Source organism: Ambystoma mexicanum, chromosome 12 (genome assembly GCF_040938575.1).
Source record: "Ambystoma mexicanum isolate Mex_15411 chromosome 12, UKY_AmexF1_1, whole genome shotgun sequence".
Classification (NCBI taxonomy): domain Eukaryota; kingdom Metazoa; phylum Chordata; class Amphibia; order Caudata; family Ambystomatidae; genus Ambystoma; species Ambystoma mexicanum.
The window spans coordinates 357,781,752-357,804,749 of NC_090936.1; the positions used below are offsets into that span (position 1 = coordinate 357,781,752).

Consider the following 22,998-nt stretch of genomic DNA (forward strand, 5'->3'; position numbering starts at 1 on the left):
AATAATCTGTCCTTCGGAACCGCGTAATACATTGCTCCCTCTCTTTTTTAATTATATATATATATTGCCCAATGCTTACTCATTCCTCACTGCGCAGAGGTCCTCATGGAAGTACGCTCTGGCGCCGGAACCTCCAAGTCTCCCGTCTCGCCGAGCTGCAAACTTCCTTGAGGCACTGCCTCATGCTATTCAAGCCGAACAACGGAGCTCGTCAAGCCCCGTTGCGCTCCTCTCCCTAGTCTGCGGATGTGCTACACCAGTCCAGACGAGCGCACCGCTCGCTGCGTCTAATCTAAGCACACTTTTATCCGATCCGCACGTTAACACTAAAAGAAGTCTAGAATCACTTATATGAGCTACTCTAGCAGCAAAGAAAAAGGAAGAAGGAAGGAGGACAGTTACGGTCACGTGGGAAGTAGAACCAATTATATACAAATTTCAAAACCACTTGTTTTCATGGAAGTTGTAGTTCTTTGACAGTTTGTTTTAAAGTTATGTTAATTGATTTTTGGCTGCTCGAGAAGTAGAGAGTTGAGATGAGCATAATCCGAGCCTCCAAGTCTTGAAGTCAGAGCGTGAAAATGTATGATATTGTTACTTTGATAAGGACATACAGTACCTCTCAACCTGTGGATTCCCAAAAACTTTGATTTCACATCTTAGGCATTTAGAAGCTCTGTTTCAGGCATACAGATGCTACAATCTGGAGACCTCGTACTGAGACGTTGTGACTGAATGAGGTTCAAGAAGGTAAATAATTTACACCACAGGAGAAAGATGGTTGCAGCGAGCTTGGTCCCCTGGCTTTGAAGGTGATTCTAAAGTTATGGAAGGTCTACGGATGGCCATTTGAGGATTACTCTTCCTTCGTTGGAAACCCTTTTCAGGAGAGAATTTCATTCTTAGTGACTGTTATTTACACTTGGCCTGAAAAATCTTATGCCGCGAGATGGCAAAACATGCTGAGATTATACCCATCCCCACGAGTCAATGGTGTAACGGGCACAGGGATTCAGGGGGGCAATCTGCCCCCCTTGGCTCTTTTAAGAGCCAGGACAGCTGTCAGTAGGACACCATTCCCGTTCAACACCCCAGTGAGGGTGCCCAACTAGATGGGCGTCCTGCTGACAGGACAATGTGTGCTGAGCAATTCCAGCTCAGCACGCTCAGGACACCTTACCCTTTCCGAAAGGAGAGGTGTGCCACTGCCAGGACAATGTTCCAAAAAGCTCTGGGCAGCAAAGGGGCTCTCATTGCTCTTTGTCAACAGAGCATTACAATGTGAGCAATTAGGCACTGATAGGAGGGAAGGGGGGGCCTATTTGCAGGGACTTTTGTCCCTTTAGAAATGGGAATGGGAGGGGGTGATCAGAAGTGAGAAGGGTGCAAGGGGATTTGTTAGGCTCACATTAATCTGAATGATGCTATTCTGACTTTGAATGCAGGAATGGGAGAATAAAACTAAAGCCATACACTTATTGCTAAACATATTTCTATAACAATGTATATAGTGTATAGTTAGTTTACTATGAAAGGCTGGTTTATTATGCAATGTGGTTTGCTTCCAAGGCATTGCTATAAATAAACTATTATTTAAGCAAATGAAATGCAAAGCAAAACCTTAATACATATCTATATCAACTAAACCTGGGAAGGTGTGCTCAGTGGCTTAACTTGTCCACATCCCTGTTTCCCCATTTAACTAAAGTGTGTGATCCCGGCCAAATCATTTAACCATACTGTCTTATCTGCAGCTTCATAATCGATTCTGATTTACTTCATAGCTTATGTTAATATATCATGGTATTATAAAAAAAAAAGCCTAATGTTTATAGAGTTGCTCCATATATAATAATAGTGCAATTTGGGTATTTTGCAACACAAAGTTATTTGCCACTTGGCTTTCTTATTCTAAAGTCACTTCCATGGTGCCTCCAAGTATCAAAGACTGATGATGCTCCTTGCGATGTCCTTTTCTGTGAAGTCACTTTTGTTGGTGCGATCCATATGCAAATCAGGAGGTTTGCATGTATTTTGCGCCAGAGCGCCTGGAGAGAGCTCTAATAGATGAGTTTCATGCATCAGTAATGATCCTGCAGTTTTATTTGTTTTTGTTATGTGTTAAAATGCCATCTCCCATTAATGTTACCAAAAAGGAGACTAGGGCAGGGGTGGGCGGTTTAGGGGAGCGAATGAGACCTTATGGAATGGCGCGCACTGCATTTTGGGGAAAAGTAGCAGGATTTGGCCCCTCCTCCCAGTCCTCCACACTCTTGCAATGCTGGATACTCCCCTGCCACTCGTGGCATCAGTCAAGAGCTCTATAGTTCTTACAATGAAAAGAAGCAGCCAGCAACACAAACATATCATAAATCCCCTTAAGCATAGCAGGATTCCAAAAACGTGTGCTCCTAGGATGAAAACCCAACACACACACAGTTATTCCTCCTCTCCGTCAGCATCCTGGATTACAAATATGCACACCTGACTCACAATTAAAGATTTTAACCTGAAAAGAAACCACTATGCATACATGTAGCCAGTATGAAAAGGATAATACAAATGATTTCTTTACCGTTCGAAAATGATGGCATAATGGGAGCGTCTCTTTGCAAAAGTAAGATTAAGTTACGTAACAGCAAATACATGATTGGGCTTTGTGATCTGTGTACACACACACTAATCAGTCCGAATTATTTGTGGGTCCCCCCCACTCCTCCTGCACTAACCCTCCCCCACCTCCTACCTTGCCCTCCTACTATAGCGTTTGCGCATTCTAAATCTTCTTACGACCCATTAGAGTGCGTTTGTTTCTTTCCCCATTCCTGTACTTTCCCTCCTACCTCTTTTCACCTCCACTTGCACGTTCCAAATGTTTCAAGACCTTTTAAGAACGTTATTGTTTTTTATTTATTTATGTGTTGTATAGTTCACAAGGAACTTTTCAAATTTAAAACTGCCAACTCATTACACACACAATTTAAAACACATCTTACACAGTAGAAAAAAAGGTTAAAACCATCTCATGGCATGAACATCCCCTAAGCACAGCAACGATCTACATACATGTTACATTTCATTACATTAAAAACCTTTTAGAAAGAATAAAGGAAAAAAACAGCTATTTGGAAATCAGTCACATGGTTAACACTAAATTACATATTAGGAGCTTGGTGTAACCACCACTTAATTTCAGGGAAAGGGTCGCAGGCCTGGTGTCTTGCAATTAATTAAAACTTCATTTATGAAGCGAATTGCGGCCAACAATTATTTGAAGGATTTATCAGTGAAAATATGTTCAAAGGCCCTCAAAAGGTTTGAGAAGTGCGTCTGACGTTGCGTAATCAATGCTGGACAAATAAATAATAAGTGATATGTTGTCTCAACTGAATTTGCCATTTTACAAAATCTACAAGGCCTTTGGTTATGGGGGATTCCCTCACCAGCGCCCAGAATTTCATTTGTTGAAAACAAGTTCAGCCTAAGGCAAAGGGTCTGCCCACGCCAGTAAGGCCCCGGACATTTACTTAAGTAATGTGGTAGTGTGTTATAGGGTCTAGCATCAAGCAATAGACCCGAATATAGATGGTACTTCCTAACTTGGGAAATCGTCTCAATCCAGTCAGACTATCAGAGTCTCTTTTTAACTTTTAAAGGAAACGCTAAGAGAAACTCCACCGTGTAGTAAATAGTCTTAAAAATGCCTAGGCACGAGGGGTGGCGCTGTGGAGCAGCCCAAGATGGTTGCCTAGCCTCTCAGCTCTGTGCGGCACAGGCTTTAATCCTTGAACATCTGCGGTCCTACTTGCTATATGACATTGATACTTCGCTGAGGCACTGTGCACACCGGTGGCCATGCTCTGTGAGAATTTGGGACCGTTTCGACCTTCGGGGACCCAGCTGCGACCCCTGGGAGTCGCTGGCCGGGTGCGGACCTCGCCGGCGTGCGGCCGTCGGCCCCCTTCACTGGGATCACCTTCCGGGGCCCGCGCCAAGACGGCCGGAGGAGTGGCCCCGGCCCCCTCCCTTCGTACATCACCGAGGAGCCCGGGGCGCACCGCGGGAGCCTGGCACTGCTGGCCGAGGGTGCTCCCTGGTGGCGAACCGCGGCAGACATAGCCGCGTGCTGGGACTGCGCTGGAGCGTGCCCTCCACCCTCGCCCCCTTCCGGAGAATCCCTCATCGGGCTGCCCGCGGCCCCATATTTACTGCGACAGTCGTTTTCCACCCAGACAGGGGACTCAAGTGAAGAGTGGGGGTGGTGAGTGCGGCGTTCCCCCCCTCCTCCCTGCGGCTGCCCATTCCACGTGCGCCCGTGTGCGCTGTCTCTGGTGTGGACCCGGCGGGGCCGCTTCAGCTATACTTGGGCCCCACTACATACCAACCGAGTGTGGGGCTCGCCCATACAAACTAACTGAGGCCAGGCCACCTTACAATCTGCAACCGCCCAGGGGCGACACCCACCCTAAACCACCTTGCTCCTGAGCTTGGCTGCACGGCTGGGGCACGGGCATCGAGTGAGGGCCCAGCTAAGACCTACACATACTCGCTTCATCGCCCTCCCCCCGCCGGCGTCCCTCTCCAGCTTCCAGACCTACGCCGACCAAATGCCAGCCAGATCTAAGAGCGCTACCCACGGGGGCACCATGGACAAGTTCACCAAAACGGTCCCTCGAGCTGAGTCAGACCAAGCGTCATCCTTGCCTGACCCGGGCCCTCAACGCGGTGTCACACCGCCTGATCTCACCACTTTAATGGAATCCATGGCCAAAAACTTTGCCGCTTTTCGCGAAAAGCTCGACGACATCAATGCAAATGTTGCCTCACTTAAGACTCGAGTGGACCAGGCGGGATCCAGGATCACCGAGGCCGAGAATAGAATTTCGCTCAACGAAGATGGAATCCACGCGCTCCAAGACACTGTGGCTTCCCTGTCGCGGGAAATGAAGAATGTCAAGGCGAAATGTGACGATTTGGAGTCTCGCTCCCGCAGAAACAACTTGCGCATTCTCGGGGTTCCCGAGAACGCCCTTAAGGGGTGAATGGAGGATGCAGTTGAAAAACTACTTAAAGACCTGCTAGACAATCCTGATCTTTCACCGTATTTCACTGTGGAGCAAGCCCATCGGGCCCTATCGCCTCGCCCTAGACGGGGCAACATTCCCAGGCCCATTATCTCTAAGATACTAAATTATCGCGACAGGGACCTCATCCTCCGCCTGTCCCGGGAGAAGGGAGACCTACGATTTGAGGACCCCACTATCAGAATCTTCCCTGACTTTTCAATTGCGGTGCAGCAGGAGAGGCGCCAATTCCTCGGCGTGAAGAAACTGCTCAGGGAGCGCAACATCCCCTACGCTATACTGTTCCCGGCGAGGCTGAAAATTACCTACAATGGCAAGCTATATTTCTTCACAGTCCCGGACGAGGCAGTGAAATTCATCTAATTGCAGATACCGCTACAGAGCCCAAGGAACGACCCCCCCCAGCGGCAACTGATCATGAACAGTACGGCCCGGAAACGTTGCATCATGTCCAATGAACCTTATTTTTTGATGTGTTAATGGCAACCAGTCATCGTTCACTCTGCAGATATGGCCTCCTATCACGTACATTGGGTTACGGGCTGGCTCCTAGATGAATTACACTCTCCCTACTCCTCTTAGTGCCTGGGGCCAGCCCTGCGTCCCTCCCTCTCCTACTTCGCTGCCTGGCCTGAGGGCGCCCTCTGGGTCCAGAGGCCGATCACAAGATCTGTCTACCGCAGTAACATCACCGGGATGGCAATGCTGCCCCACATTATGCTTAAGCTGCCGGCCGCATGGCACTAGCGCTCTCCGCTGCAATTGCAATGTTTGTTTTCATTTGGTTACTCCTTATGTTTTGCCCCTGTTGGGCAGGAAAGTGGACTGTTCCACAATGGATCTGGCCCTTCGGCCCACGCCTCTTGGTGGGATTCTGCCCGCTTGGAGGCTCTTGTGTTCTTGGGTGGGGCGGCTGCACTGCATGTTGTAGTTGGGCACTGAGGGTGGAGGGGCGTAGTTGGGGTTGTGTTTAAAGTAAAAGGCATGGCAGAGAGATGCAGAACGTCAGTGCACTACACCTATGCGGGTGGTAAACAGAGACTACGACATGTGAATGTACACTACTGCAGGGATGTCCCATAATGTGACACCATGGCTCTTAATATAATGACATGGAATATCCGCGGACTGAGCAACTTCACCAAAGCCCGCAAGATAACAGCCTATGCCCAGAGGCATGGCGCTAAGATTCTCCTTCTTCAAGAAACTCACACCCTGGGGTGCCTGGCGACATCCCTCGCCCCGACGTGGGGCAACAACAGGTACTACACGAAATACTCAACCCAGACCAGGGGGGTACTGACATAAATCCACAAACCAGTCCAGTTCTCATAGCGCATATTGACCCCGAGGGTAGATTTGTAATACTTCACTGCTTGCTCGCCAAAATGGAATGCCTCCTTGTTAATACATACGCCCCTAATTTTGATGCTCCAGAATTCTTCGACGCCATCATCAGCATACTTCTAAAGTACATTGTTATTCCGGTCCTATGGGGGGGTGATATGAATTTAATCCTAGATGGCGACCTAGACAGATCCGGTACCTCCCGCAGAGCCCCATCATGGGCTCCTGGCGCACATGAACACACTTGGTCTTACAGATGTATGGAGAGCCCTCAACCTACAGTCTAGAGAGTACACTTTTTACTCATCGGTGCACGATAGCCATTCCAGGATAGATCTCTTTCTCATATCAGGCTGTATGGTGGGCAGGGTCACGGAGTCCAACATACTACCGCGCATGCTATCGGATCACTCACCGATGACACTACGCATAACACTGGGACAGGAACGCCCCCCCCCCCGCTCCTATCCTGGCTGATATTAACACCTTCTTTGACTGCAACAACAGGCGGGATACCTCTGACGGGGTGCGATGGGAGGCATTCAAGGTCTTCATTAGAGGGATGTGCATTTCTAGAGAAGCCGGGGTTCTCAAAGCTATCAAAAGTAGCCTGCAACGGTCTGAGGCAAAATTAAAGGAACTTGAGAAAGAATATGCTGCTGCCCCTTCCCCGACCATACTGGCACAGATCAGAGCAGAATTGGAAGCATTTGAGTCCCACGCCCAAAGGGAGGTCCAGTACTATCCCCGTCCCGTAGCGGCCAGGAAATATGGAGAGGGTGACAGACCGGGGAGGACGCTGTCCAGGCTGGTCCACACGGAGGGGGGCAGGACTCGCAATGACGGTGTCAAAAACACAGACGGCACCCTCTGCTGGGCTGACCAGGACATCCTTGCGACGTTCACTGCGTTTTACACAACTCTATAAGGCCCCCAGCAGGAACATAGTCTACAAGACACAGATGCTTTGCTGGACCAAATACCCATGACCCTCCTCTCCCGCACCACCAGCGACCAGCTTGAAGCTCCATTCACCCTTGACGAGATGACCACAGTCATCTTGAACTGCCCGATGGGCAAGGCTCCTGGCTATCGAGAGCATGTAGCAATCCTGGCACCCAGACTCTTGGGGGTTTGGAATGAGGCACTACGCCTACACACCCTGCCCCAATCCATGCACGAGGTGCTCATAACCATGCTTCCCAAACCTGGCAAACCGCTGGACGAATGCGGCTCTTACAGACCCCTCTCTTTGATCAACACCGACATGAAAATATTCGCCAAGATTATCGCCAACAGATTTCTCCCTATTATGACACACTTAGTCCATCCCGATCAAAGTGGTTTTGTGCCCGGCAGGTCCACAGCGCTCAATATCCGCCGCTTGTTTAACGTCCTGGCCAGAATTGACCCCAATGCAAACCCAGTAGCGGTCAACCTTGATGCCCAGAAGGCATTCAATATGGTGTTGTGGCAATACATGTGGGCAGTACTCGAAAAAATGGGAATTGGCCCTCGCATGATGTCATATCAAGCTGCTCTACACAGACCCCATTGCCAGAGTCCTGGTTAACACCAGAACCTCGGCCCCCTTTGCCCTCCACAGAGATACCCGCCAGGGCTGCCCGTTCTCCACAATACTTTTTGCACTTGCCATCGAACCCATGGCTGACAGCGTCAGGCACAAACACACGCGTAGAGGTGTACATCTGCGCGACGCCCCAGAGATCATCTTGCTGAATGCGGATGATGTGCTACTTTATATCAGGGACCCGTCCACCCACCTGGACCCGGTCACACAAGACATTACCAAAATTGGCACTTTTTCAGGCTTTTCCATTAACTATGCCAAATCTGACATTTTCCCACTCACACCGACCATAACACAGCTGTCATGCGAATTCCCCCTTCGCTGGTCACCAAAGGGCATCAGATACCTCGGGGTGCAAGTATCCCTCACCAAGTCTTCACTACTGGCCGACAATTACAGGGCTGTAGCTCAGCTTGCCAAAGCTCAACTGTTGAGATGGCGTAACCTCCTGCTCTCCTTGTCGGGCAGGCTGGCTCTAATTAAAATGATAACTGTTCCCAAATTGCTCTACGTCTTCGTCAATGTGCCGATCTGGCCTGGAAGGCGATACTTCAGAAATCTGCACTCTCTCTGCGCTCAATTTTTGTGGCATTCCGGTGCGGTCCGGAAGAAGTGGCAGCTGTAACGCTCACCTGATTCCCACGGAGGCGCTGACCCAAACTGGACTGCTACAGTTGCTTCTATGACTATGATGAGGCGTAGAACTCGGAAGACGCTCTGGGCAGGACCTCCGAATATTGTCTGTCTGGCTTATAAGGTGAGTTTTCTGCAGGTGGAAGAAAAAGGGGTAATTACAAGCTGGTTGGATAAGTTCTCCCACCAATCTTCTGCTTTTCCCACTTCTTGGTTCTCGACTGGTCTCCACAAACTCTCACCTTTGGTTTAGTAAAGCCGAGCTCTGCATCCTGCTTCTGGTGCAGGGGCGTGTGGAATCCAGTTACGTCACTGGATGATTTCAGTGTTTAGGCTCAGTGTCCTTTTGTGGCTTGTAATAGTCCTTCAGGTGCCGAGGAGCTGTTGGCGACACCACCACTGCTGTGCAAGAAGAGGCTCGTGAGTATAGAAGATCTGAGGCCGCTTCTGAAGGAACACCCTTTTATAATGTCCTTTTCTGTCTTTCAGGTGCCGAGATGCTGTGGGTGATGCCGCCGCTGTTGCACGTGCGGTGGCACGTAAGTATAACTGAATTGTGGCCGTTTCCAAATGGGCGCCTCTGATAATGTCTTTTCCTTCCTTTCAGGTGCCGAAATGCTGAGGGCGATGCTGCCGCTGCTGCGCGTGAAGAAGCGCGTAAGTATTACTGAATTATGGCCACTTCAAAATGGGCACCTCTAATAATGTCTTTTCCTTTCTTTCAGATGCCGAAATGCTGAGGGCGATGCTGCCACTGCTGCGCGTGAAGAAGCGCGTAAGTATAACTGAGTTGCGAACCCTTCGGCTCGGACACCACTAACAATGTCTTTTGTCTTCCAGGTGCTGGGATGCTGCCGAAGCGAAGGCCGCGGTGAACTCCGGTGTGCACGGATGGATAAGGTAAGCGAGCGCAGCTGCAAGCGTGTTGCCCGTTTTCTAACCTTATGTCTTTATTCGCAGGTTGTCGGAGACTGGACTCTTGTGGCTGAATTCTGGTGAGTAGATGTTCCTGTGCCTTTTCTTCATCCACAGGTTGCTGCTCGAGAAGCTGAGGGTGTGTCTGGACCTGGAATGCAGGAGCCGACTCGGGGAGCGACCTGCTGCTGTTGCAGAATAACGCGAAGCACGTGAATTCTATCGGGCGTGGTTTAAATAGTGGAGAAGTGCTTTGGTGCGTATTCTTCCTCCAGCCTCACCCAGGTAAGAAAAGAGTTCCTGTAACAGAGGATTGGTCCCTCCCAGCCAGTGGCTGGGACTTCACCCAGCTTGGATTGTTCTAGGTGAGTATGCAGCATGGTCTGCCACAGGTAAGTCCACCCAATCACTACTGCACACTTTAAGAATATGAGCCCGGCACCCATGGCGCCGGGACTGTGGTTCCTTATCAGCCTGGCGCCAGAGGCGCCAGGACATGGTCCAAAGGGCCCCTGTAGGGGTCTGCTGGAACCGGGGGTGTGGATGATGTGCCTGCTTCCGGGGGCGCTGGGCCAGTCTTGGCTCCTCGGGAGTAGCGCTCATGACAGCACCCCCCTCAAGGCCCCTCCCAAACTTGTCCTCCCCGGGGGTTTTGGTTTATCGGGAAAGGTTCGGTGGAATTTCCTGACTAGACGAGGAGCATGGACGTAGTCATAGGGTTCCCAGGATCTTTCCTGGGGTCCGTAGCCTTTCCAGTCGATTAGGTAGAATAGTTTTGATTTGATGATCTTGGAGTCCAAAATGTTTTTAACTTCAAATTCGGGCTCTCCATTCACCTGAATGGGTTCTGGAGGTCTGGTCAGTCTGGTTCCAGGTTGCATGGGTTTCAAAAGAGATACGTGAAACACAGGATGTATTCTCATATGGGTTGGCAAATCTAATTTAACGGCCACTGGATTAATTATGGCCGTAATTGAATATGGTCCCAGGTATTTGGGGTTGAAGGTGCGAGGTCCTTTTAGCGATAAATGTTTGGTGGACAACCAGACTTAATCCCCAACCTGGTATTGAGGGGCATCGCTTCGGTGTTGGTCTGCTCCTTTTTTGTACCTTTCTTTAGCTTGTTGTAGATGTGCAGTCGCTTCCTTGAAAGCTTGGGTAATAACAGAGTGCAACTGATCTACGGCGGGTGTTCCAAGATCTTGAGGTGGGTCGAGGTTGGAGGTTCGAGGATGAATTCCATACAAGATGTAGAAGGGACTCTTCCCGGTTCCCGAATGAACTGAATTGTTGTATGCATATTCAGCTATCCAAAGGATGTCCTTCCAGTTGCTTTCAGACTGTTGTAGCATGCATTGTAAATATTGTTCGAGAGTCTGGTTTGTTCTCTCGGTTTGCCCGTCGGTCTGGGGGTGATGGCTGGTTGAAAGTCTTACATCGATTTGAGCTGACCGACAACAACTACGCCAAAAGTGAGAAATAAACTGGCTTCCTCTATCAGAGATTAGTACCGACGGGAAGCCGTGTAACCGGACAATGTTTTCAAGGAATTCTCTGGCTAGTACTGAAGCTGAAGGTAAGCCTTTTAGCGGAATGAAGTGGGCCATTTTAGAAAACAAATCCACAATAACGAGAATAGTGTTGTAGCCGGAACAAGAGGGTAAGTCTGTGATGAAGTCCATGGAAAGGGTATGCCAGGGACACGGTGGAATGTCTAATGGTTGCAGAAGACCAGCCGGCCTTTTCTTTTGACCTTTGTTTTGAGCGCACACACCACAGGACATCACAAATTCTTTTATGTCTTTTCTCCATGAAGGCCACCAGAAGTGTCTCTTCACTTTTTCTGTGGTTTTGGCGATGCCAGGGTGACCCTCCATTAATGAATCATGATAACAGGAGATTACCTGTTTTTGTAAATCGGCGTGTGGTAGGAATAATCGTCCTTGGAAATAAGGCAAGTAATTGTTTACGGTGAAGTTTTCTCCTCTTTGTAACCAGCTCTGTAAGTCTGATGGGGTCACAAGTTGTTTAGTTTTTGCCTCAATATCCTCGATGGATTGCGAAGAAATCAGACCCAAGATCCTTTCTTCAGGAATTATTGGTACGGGTTCGGGATTGACAACGTTATCTCCCATTCCAATTCGGGAAAGAGCATCCACTTTGCCGTTCTTGTTGCCCGGGCGGTAAGTGATCACGAAGTCAAATTCAGCAAAGAATAGAGCCCAGCGAAGCTGTCTGGAGGATTGAGCTTTGGCGGTTTTCAGATACTGTAGATTTCGATGATCGGTGATCACCGTAACGGTGTGTTTGGCCCCGAGGAGATAATGCCGCCAGGCCTTAAAGGCGGATTTAATAGCTAAAAGCTCTTTGTCCGTGATGGTGTAATTAATCTCAGGCGCCGAGAACTTTCGAGACGAAAACGCCACAGGATGCAGTTGGTTAGTCTCTGGATCCCTTTGTGATAGAACTGCTCCCATTGCTAAACTGGAGGCGTCGGTTTCAACGATGTAAGGGAGATCCGGGCGTGGGTGTTTCAGTATTGGCGCAGAGGTGAACTTGGCCTTTAGCTCTTGGAAGGCTTGTTCAGCTTCTGCAGACCATTCAAAGCGCTTATTTTTTCTTAAGAGGGATGTGATGGGTTGTACCACTAGTGAAAACTCTGGAATAAATCTGCGGTAAAAATTGGCAAAGCCTAGCATGCTTTGAACGCCTTTCACGGAAGTAGGAGATGGCCATTTGAGGATTGCGTCAACTTTTCTCGAGTCCATGTGGACTCCTTTGGGTGTCAGAATAAATCCCAGAAATTCGACCTCGGTGACATGAAAGGCACATTTCTCGAGCTTGGCAAAGAGTTTATGTTGGCAAAGTTTTTCAAGGACCGCCCTAACATGATTTCGATGATCAGCTTCCGAAGATGAGTACACAAGAATGTCGTCTATGTAGACGACAACACAGACATCAATGAGCTCTCTGAGGACGTCATTCATGAAATATTGGAAGGCGGCCGGCGCATTGCATAGTCCGAAGGGCATCACTTGGTATTCAAATAGCCCATACTTAGTGCGAAATGCCGTCTTCCATTCATCACCTTCCTTGATCCGTACCAAACGATAAGCTCCCCGGAGATCAAGCTTGGTATAAATACAGGCGTTTTTTCACCTGGTCGAGGAGTTCCGGGATCAGAGGTAAGGGGTATCTGTTTTTTACTGTTATCTGATTCAGAGCACGGTAATCAATACAGGTTCTGAGGTCACCTTCTTTTTTTGGTACGAAGAACAGAGCCGAGGATGCAGGAGACTTTGACGGACGGATAAAGCCATTGGCCAGATACTGGTCTAAATACTGTCGCAGATGAAGGTTCTCAGGCTCGGTGAGGGCGTAAATCCTACTGCAAGGGGGAGTTGCACCGGGTAGCAGATCTATCTGACAATCGTATGATCTGTGAGGTGGCAAGGTGTTAGCCTGTTCCTTTTGAAAAACATCTTGGAACTCTCGATACTCTTGAGGTAATTGTGGACCATCAGTCGTTGCTGACGCTAGGCCAATGCTGGGTCGTGGATAGCAGGTTGGTGCACACTCAGGGAAGATTATCGTCTTTGCTTGCCAATCAATCTGAGGGTTGTGTTTCTCCAACCAAGGGATTCCTAGGATTACTTGGAATTGAGGAGCCTTGATCACGTCGAACACAATTACCTCCCGATGCCCGTCTTGGCCTAGTAACGTCACTTCAGCAGTGGTATGGGTTACCGGTCCGGAGGCGATTTCTGTCCCATCCACCGTGGTAATGACGTCTTTAACCGCCTTTGGACAAAGAGGTAGGTTCATCCTGGAAGCCAATTTGCGGTCCACGTAATTTCCTATTTCTCCACTATCAATGTATGCCTTAATAGCATGCAAACGTTCTGGTTGCTTTGGGTTTACGAGGACCATAGGCATTATGAAGTGTGAGGTCAAAGAACTGGTTTTTAAGCTCGGCAAGCGGACCTCTACACTTGTCGGGCGAGGTCGTTTCCCGGCTCAGGCTTTTCAGAGTTCTTGTCAGAAGCTCCTACTGTCTTCTTAGGTGGTTTTACCGGGCAATCTCGAAGAAAATGTCCAGAGTTTCCACAATAGAGGCACAATTGCATTTTTCGTCTTCTGTCACGCTCTTTCTGGGTTAAGGGACCCTTTACGGCCCCAATCTGCATAGGTTCAACGGTGTCGACCCCTTTGGCGTTGCTTTGTGTTTTCGTGAATACTCGGGTTTCAAACCTGGATCGGTCCACCTTTCTGTTTTGGAGCCTATGATCCAATTGGACCACCAAATCAATATATTCCGAACAGTCCTGAGGAGGATTCACGACCTGGGCAAGGACGTCTTTAAGTTCACCACGCAGACCTCTGTGAAATAGCGTGATCCTTTTATCCTCGGGCCATCTAGTTTCCACGATTAACCTATTAAAAGATGCAATGTAGGCTAAGAGGTCCTGGTTGCCCTGTTGCAGGGAGAGGAGTTCGTTGTCCAGGGCCTGCCCTTGGGAATGTCTTGCAAAAAGTCTCTCCATACTCGCCTGGAAGGCTGAGAAATTCAGAAGAATTGGGTCATCCTGTGTAACCAGAGGGATCGACCAATCAGCGGCGCTGCCGCTAAGATACGAAAGTACAAAGGCTACCTTGGTCTGGTCAGTTGGAAAGGCTGCGGGTCTACAAAGAAAGTGCAGTCGGCATTGATTTATAAACACTGCAAAGCGTCCAGGTGGTGCCAATGGCACATTTCCAGGTAGATTGATTTGAACGGGATTGGTTGAAGTAACTGGGGTATAATTCCCCCCTGAGTTAGGTAGAGGAGTTTGCCCCGCTTGACTCTGTAATAACTGTCTGGCGAGATCGTCAGTTCGTTCTTTTGACATTATCAATTCCCTCTTAAGGGCGTTCGTTTCCTGGCGAGCAGCATGGACTTCAGCTCTTAATTCCCCCAACAACTGGGCCAATTGGTCTGTGTCGGAAGTTTCCATAGCGCCTGGGTAGGAGATTACGGGTAGGCTTCGCGTTCTGTAACGCTCACCTGATTCCCACAGAGGCGCTGACCCAAACTGGACTGCTACAGTTGCTTCTATGACTATGATGAGGCGTAGAACTCGGAAGACGCTCTGGGCAGGACCTCCGAATATTGTCTGTCTGGCTTATAAGGTGAGTTTTCTGCAGGTGGAAGAAAAAGGGGTAATTACAAGCTGGTTGGATAAGTTCTCCCACCAATCTTCTGCTTTTCCCACTTCTTGGTTCTCGACTGGTCTCCAAGAACTCTCACCTTTGGTTTAGTAAAGCGGAGCTCTCCATCCTGCTTCTGGTGCAGGGGCGTGTGGAATCCAGTTACGTCACTGGATGATTTCAGTGTTTAGGCTCAGTGTCCTTTTGTGGCTTGTAATAGTCCTTCAGGTGCCGAGGAGCTGTTGGCGACACCACCACTGCTGTGCAAGAAGAGGCTCGTGAGTATAGAAGATCTGAGGCCGCTTCTGAAGGAGCACCCTTTTATAATGTCCTTTTCTGTCTTTCAGGTGCCGAGATGCTGTGGGGGATGCCGCCGCTGTTGCACGTGCGGTGGCACGTAAGTATAACTGAATTGTGGCCATTTCCAAATGGGCGCCTCTGATAATGTCTTTTCCTTCCTTTCAGGTGCCGAAATGCTGAGGGCGATGCTGCCGCTGCTGCGCGTGAAGAAGCGCGTAAGTATTACTGAATTGTGGCCACTTCAAAATGGGCACCTCTAATAATGTCTTTTCCTTTCTTTCAGATGCCGAAATGCTGAGGGCGATGCTGCCACTGCTCCGCGTGAAGAAGCGCGTAAGTATAACTGAGTTGCGAACCCTTTGGCTCGGACACCACTAACAATGTCTTTTGTCTTCCAGGTGCTGGGATGCTGCCGAAGCGAAGGCCGCGGTGAACTTCGGTGTGCACGGATGGATAAGGTAAGCGAGCGCAGCTGCAAGCGTGTTGCCCGTTTTCTAACCTTAAGTCTTTATTTGCAGGTTGTCGGAGACTGGACTCTTGTGGCTGAATTCTGGTGAGTAGATGTTCCTGTGCCTTTTCTTCATCCACAGGTTGCTGCTCGAGAAGCTGAGGGTGTGTCTGGACCTGGAATGCAGGAGCCGACTCGGTGAGCGTCCTGCTGCTGTTGCAGAATAACGCGAAGCACGTGAATTCTATCGGGCGTGGTTTAAATAGTGGAGAAGTGCTTTGGTGCGTATTCTTCCTCCAGCCTCACCCAGGTAAGAAAAGAGTTCCTGTAACAGAGGATTGGTCCCTCCCAGCCAATGGCTGGGACTTCACCCAGCTTGGATTGTTCTAGGTGAGTATGCAGCATGGTCTGCCACAGGTAAATCCACCCAATCACTACTGCACACTTTAAGAATATACGCCCGGCGCCCATGGCGCCGGGACATGGTCCAAAGGGCCCCTGTAGGGGTCTGCTGGAACCGGGGGTGTGGATGATGAGCCTGCTTCCGGGGACGCTGGGCCAGTCTTGGCTCCTCGGGAGTAGCGCTAATGACAGCAGCATATGACCCGTCCATACGAGGAAGGGGGCTTCACCACTCCTGACTTTGCAAAATACTGGACTGCTGCACAGGCCCAACACGCCACATACTGGTACACGTTCACTGACCCCCCCCCACATGTGAAGCTCGAGAAGCTAGCTGGCGATGGGGTTAACGCCCACTCTCTTATACTCCACCACGCATTTCAGACTGATGCCCAGGCCGACCCCGTGGCGGCCACAATCATGGCGTGGAAACAAATACTACACCCACAACCCGGCCTTCACCCGTATTATAAATGGTTGCCCATTTGGCAATTCCCAATGCCTCACCCCCACACATGATAAACTTCTAATGAAACACTGGGAAGACTTGGGATATCGGGCCTTGACCGATTTCTATTCCGATGGGAAGTTCATCACTCCGCAAACATGGCGTCGGGGCCACTCTGGTACTGCGCTAGAGCTACTGCAATATTTCAGGCTGAGAGCAGCGTTTCGAGCCTACTGGACATCATACCCTGACAAGCCCCCAGACGCACCGGAGATACACTATATATCTAACTCAGCCGGGGCTAGAGGGATCGTGTCTTCCCTATATAAAATACAGATGACCAACCCCACAGAGTTGCCAAGTGCGGCGCGTGAGCTATGGAGCGACGAATTGGTGACACCCTATCACTGACGCAATATGGAAGAAGATGTGCGTACACACCCGCGCCACTTCCTTTAATGCCAGATACAGATGCATACAATATAAGCTCCTAAATTGCCTGTACTACACTTCGCACAGACTGGAAAAATTTACACGCACTCAGGCTCACCCTTGCCCTAGATGTAAATTTTCATATGGCCATGTTTTGGTCCTGTGATGCATTGGGTCCATACTGGAAGTCCATAATAGACGCCTTCACTGAAATCACAGCGCTCCCCATTTCCCCGGAACCGCTAGCTGTATTGTTTGGCCTCTGGGATAGCCCTGAATTAGGGAAAATGTCCAGGTTTCTGAATGTCACCACCATAGTGGCAAAAAAAGGCATATTGCAATGTTGGAAACGCCCCCCCCCCCCCCTCATTTGAAATGTGGCTGAGGGCCCTCACCTGGACTCAAACGTGCGAAGAGGACTACATCAACACCCTCCCGCAGACCTCCCGTCCCAAGAATGCGTGGTCAAAAGGTTGTACTTACCTGAACAACAAAGATGATCTAGAACTGTTCTCTTCCCCCCCTCCTGGTGAGGTGAACTAGTCCTTCCCTGAGCCTTTTATGTCTGCTCGATTGGGCACCTGCCCCCGCTTGTATCTACCATGCAATTTGTAGTCGCTCATGTACCTGCTACCATAGTCACCTTGTACATTTTGCTGATTGTCTGTTATTTCGCTATGCCAATAAGGAAAGTTTTTTTTAAAAAAATGCCTAGGCACTGTTGATGCCAATCTTCAAGACCAACCGGAGAGCCAGCCGCTAGACCACAATTTAGGATTCCCCACAATAAACCCTCTTCCAGCAAAAGGATCTTTCTTAGGAAGCCTAGGTTTTTTCATTTATCCATAGCCTCCAGTCAAACCCAATTCGTAGCTCAACACTGGTACTGGCACACATGCTAGTAACTTTAGAGTTTTCGTCCAGAATAAGCCTTCAAGCTTAGGCCATTGCCCTCTGAGAGACAAAAATGATGTTTCGGCACCATAAGTCACCACAGGGACCACCTGCTTACATTAAAACTCACAGACAGGAATTACTGAGATAAAAAAAACATATTTCTTAATTAGCCAGAGAGCCTGTGCCGCCAGCGCCATAACCTTTTGTTTCTTTGCAGTAAGCCTTCTGGTTTTACCATCAGTCGGGAAGATGTAAAAACCAAAATATAGAAAGTAGTGCACCTTCTCAAGAGATTTGCCCCCCACTGACCACTTGAAGCCTCCTCTTGCCCTCACTGGGCCGTTTTGTAGAGTAAGGATTTTTGACTTGGGGACACTAATCATTATTCTTCTTGGTATACACCATCAGTGAATTTAACTGGTGCTGCAGCCCGATAGGCGTATGATCCATTAGGATCAAGTCGTCCGCATATAGCAGATCATTAATTGCAGTAGTATTCCATTTTTGGGGGAAAAAAATGTATATTCAGGAAGGCGTCACCCAAGTTGGACAAAAAGAGAATAAATAAGAGCAGTGCATATAGGCAACCTTGCTTTAGCCCTCTCGCTGACTCAATTGGGGCAGTTGATCTACCCTCTCTGTCCAATCGCACCGCCATGGTAGTATTTGTGTGTAGGGCAATTAGAATAGCCAGGAGGGCAGGAGGACAACCCCACTTATGTAATTTGGCGCACAGCATGTTTCTCAGTACTCCATCAAAGACCATAGAAAAATCTATAAAGGCAACATAGAGAGGTTTATTTTTCCCAATGGCTCCCTTTTCCAGTAATTCCAACATAAAGCTGTTCATCTCAGTGCCTAAACCCCTGTGCCCGTGGTTATGATTAATTCAAAACCTTCCAGCCATCACCTTTCTGTTTTGATAAAATCATCCTGAGTGGGACGGGTATGCTCAGACGTGGGTCCTGAGTCTGTCGGGCCTAGAGACCCAAGCTACTCCTCACTGATGACGTCCAACAAGGCTGAAACATGCCAGGGGATGCTTGTGGTCTCGTGCAGAAGGGATGTGACCTAGCAGTTTGGGCTGGACTGCCTCTTTTGGGGTAGGATCAAGCCTGATCTGCATATGGTTTTTCCCCTTCTGTAATAGCTTGTCAGGTGGGCTAAAAATGATGTTCTGGAGGCTTGCCCAGAGCTGTGCCCGTGGTTATGATTAATTCAAAACCTTCCAGCCATCACCTTTCTGTTTTGCTAAAGTCACCCTGGGTGGGACGAGTATGCCCAGACGTGGGTCCCGAGTCTACCGGGCCTAGAGACCCAAGCCCAGAGACCCAAGCTACTCCTCACTGTTGCCCAGAGCTGTGTCTTTGTTTATGATTAATTCAAAATCTTCCAGCCATCACCTTTCTGTTTTGCAGGAATCCATCCTTCCCATCGATGTGGCCCAATTTCTCAGCTCTCTTACCACTAAGCCTGTAAAGATCTTAGCTGGGCAATCCAACAGGGATATTGGCCTGTAAGTAGAAGTGCTCAAATGAGATCCTTTTTAAAGATTGGCACAACAATTGCTGTTAGGTCTCCAGCACAACTTTTTCAAGTAGGGTTCTAAACATACTGTTTAGGAAACCTGCCCAAGTTTCGGGATTATTTTTAAGGACGCACATCACCTGACGATCTGGCCCCGGGGCTGTTGAATTTTTGCTCCCCGAGATCAAGTGGACAAGATCTTCCAAGTCCCAAGTTAGCCCACAATCTATCGTTCTTCTCATGGTTCTCAAGCCAATCCAGTTCGATATCGCCCTCTCTTTTGTAAATCTCAGAGAAATGATTCTTCCAAGATTCTTAGGAAATAGGGTTTAGTTGGGCACCCGTTTGGGCCTTCTCATTTTCTTTGATTAAATTCCAGAACGCATGGGAGTTGTTACTAGCCATAACTTCCAGCATCTTATGGGCGTCCCCCAAGAGCATCTGATGGTGATAGTAATACAATCAAGCCTTATATGCCGCCCTCAGGTGTTTCATAGCCATCTGATCCTCTTGTGACGTCTCCCCAACGACGCGCCGCAATTCTCTCTTTTTGAACAAAATAACCCGGTCAGATTTGTGATTGGGTATCACTTTACCTTTTTTGTTTTTTGGTAGGCGGCTGTAGATCACTTCCCAAATTTCTCGGGTACCTTTTCCATTAAAACCTAATTCAAAATAGGATTTGAAATCGTCCGAAGCCAGAATACTGTTAAACATCAACATTCAACGCTCATTCCAACTTATTTTATTCCCGACCGTGTTTACGTTTAAATCAAAAGCGTTGGTTCTTGGGATTTGATTTCTAGAGGATTTATTTCAGGACTTGGGATTTGATTTTTAGAGGATATATTCCAGGCGATTGTGATCACTCGCCGCTGTTTCCGTCACAGAACGTTATTGTTTTTATGTTGTACATTTCTCATCCCCCCTGTCTTGATGTACCTTGAAACACAAGTTGCTGTATAGTGAGCGTGAGCATTACAAAATGACCAATAAAAAACTAATTTAAAAAGTTTTCAATCGAACAAGGAGAAAACGTATAGTGTAAACCTACTTTGGTGTGACGACATTAATGTAACTATTCACTGTAAATGCACAATACAACACATACCTTTGTAAATACGCCTTTTAAAGCGGACTCCTAATTGTTTCTCAAAAGCAAAAACTTAGTGTGGGGGCCAGCGCGGCAGCATTAACTGTGTTATATTATTGGTAGTACAGCAAGGTTGAACTCAGAGTCACACTTTCCTGTGTATTTTACGCGTACTTTGTGCCATCTAGCCATGGGAGGACTGGTGCTTTGGGGTAGAAAGACGCCACGCTGTTAAGTAAGGCGTTCGTTTTTAAGTGAGCAGCAGAACATGGTCCTTTTAGGGTGTGCCAGGCATGCACTGCTTGTCTGCGCGGCGGATCATGCACATTGCATTTCCAATTGCAGAATGTAAAACGTGCGTCATGCTTACAAAGATCCCAGCCCAGTGCGGAGTGTCCCTGACGAGGAAGGAGGAGCTGCTGGCTGTCATAACGAAGGCCAACGCGGTAACGGAACTGCCCAGCCCCAGCTGGAGCAAGGCGACTAGGAGAGGGAAGCGGCAGCCACAGCAAGTGTGGGAGTCCTCCTCCTGCCCCGCCTTGGCAGTCTCTCCCTTCTTTTTTTTCTGCGTCCGGCGCTCATCGTCGGTGAGCTGCTCCATCGTCCGGGTATCCAGGTTCTGGTTGGTAGATACGTCTTTCTCGCCCATTTTTGTGAACCCTTCCTCCACTGGGCTATGGCGTCTGGAGACTCAACTGTAACTTCCTCCACTACCCCAGAGCTGATCGCCCCCGGAACGGCGCTCTCGCTGGCTGAGCAGTATGGAAAACAGGTGGAGCAAAACTGTCGGGGCCGCCAAAAGACACATATAGCCCAGCGCAGAGGGGGGATTCAAGGGGGATAATCAACTGCCAACCAACAGAGGGTCAGGCTGCGTGTTAAGAAACGAGGCCATGCCCTGGCGGCAAGGGGTTACCCCGGCACGCTCCAGCATGGCCACGAGCCTGCCAACATTATTTATAAAGGTCATCCGATGACACCTGTCTCGCTCTTCCAGTGAGAGCCCCGGGGACATCCCACCCGTTTTGACAACATTCGACAATGCTGTCATGGTCGCTACTGACTCCGGGACATCCGTCTTGCAACATTCGACAATGCTGTCATGGTCCCTACTGACTCCAGGACTGTTTGTCACACACCTAGCAAAATTCCACAATCAATTCTCAGTATATGTTTTGTATGATGAGAATCCGAGAAAATCAAAACTCAAAACTGGGATACAGCCAACAAACACCCACATAGATAGTTGCTGGGTTTAAAATAAATATTTACAATCAAATTTGTAGTGTCCACAATGCAAGGGTTTTCTTTTCAGTTGGTTGCGATTTACTGAGGTGTGACTGAGGTTGAATTGCGCACACCATGCAGCTCAACCTGCATTCCTCACGCTCTGTCTACGCTGAGTCCATTACTCTGAGAGAGGGTAAGGCATTTCCCAACAATGCCGCTGGGAATCCCCCTCCCTCCGGCTCGCCTTCCCTCTCCTGAGGCTCGCCTTCCCTCTCCTGAGGGTGGTGGAAGGGGCGTGCCTGCAGGGTCCAGCTGGAACCAGCTAGTCTTGGCGAGACAATTAAATATCCCGAGCTGCATGAGGTAACCCTATTTGCAGTCTGGCAGCGACAGGAGATAGCAGGACATGGATAGAACGGAGTTGATGGAACGGACGGAGTGGATGGAACGGATGGAGTGGATGGAATGGATGAGTGGATAGAATGGATGAGTGGATGGAACAGACGGAGTGGGAGGAATGGACAGAGTAGATGGTGGGGACAGAGTAGATGTAGGGATGGAACAGATAGAACGGATGAGTAGACTGAACGGATGAGACGAACGAGCAGGTTGAACGGATGGAAAGGATGAGTAGATTGAACAAATGGAACAGATGAAAAGGATGGAATAGATGGAAAGAATCGAGTGGATGGAACGGATGCAGTGGATGAAACGGATACAGTAGACAGAACAGATGTGTTGATGAAACAAATGGAATGGATGGTACAGGTGGAGTGGATGGAACAGATGGAGTGGATGGAACAAATTGAGTGGATGGAACGGACAGAGTGGATGGAACAGATGGAGTGGATGGAACACATCGAGTTGGTGGAACAGATGGAGTGGATGGACAGACAGAGCGGATGGAACGGATTGAGTGGACGGAACAGATGGAGTGGGTTGAATACAGAAAACAGATCGAATGAATAGGAAGGATGGAACGGATTGAACACATTGAATGGATGGGAAGGATGAAATGGTATAAAGAATGGATGGAGTAGATCATGTGGATGAAGGGTTGAGTGGATGGAATGGGTGAAAGGACAAGTAGATGGAATGGATGGAACAGACGAAGTGGAATGAATGGACAGAGTAAATAAAACGTATAGAATGGATGGACAGATGGAGTGCGCGATCTCAAGCGCTTTACCGATAACCACCATATCACGCTACGACGCTTACTCTCTCCTATACACCACCACTCAACTAGAACACAGCGATACTATGACACATTCAGTATAGCTGTTCGCATACAAACACCTGCCACATACTCCTCATCACCCTAATTAAACACAGCTAGCTGAGCACACACCGCTAGCTTAAGCGTCTCCTCAGGCCTAACCGCAGCCAGAAATCAGTCTTGGTGTCCGCCCTCCAGAATGAACACATACAACTGACCTCCCGACCACCACACCTACCGCTAAG

The 22,998-nt window shown here is 48.8% G+C and overlaps 1 protein-coding gene across 1 annotated transcript in view; it reads right to left on the reverse strand.

Annotated features, from left to right (window-relative positions):
* Positions 1-21,089, reverse strand: part of SSPN (sarcospan) — a 378,811-nt gene extending 357,722 nt beyond the window's left edge. Inside the window, exon 1 of the mRNA XM_069628473.1 lies at positions 20,675-21,089. Coding sequence (XP_069484574.1) covers positions 20,675-20,953 — 279 coding nt within the window. The 5' untranslated portion in view covers positions 20,954-21,089. The remainder of the gene's footprint in view (positions 1-20,674) is intronic.
* Between the last annotated feature and the right edge of the window lie 1,909 nt (positions 21,090-22,998).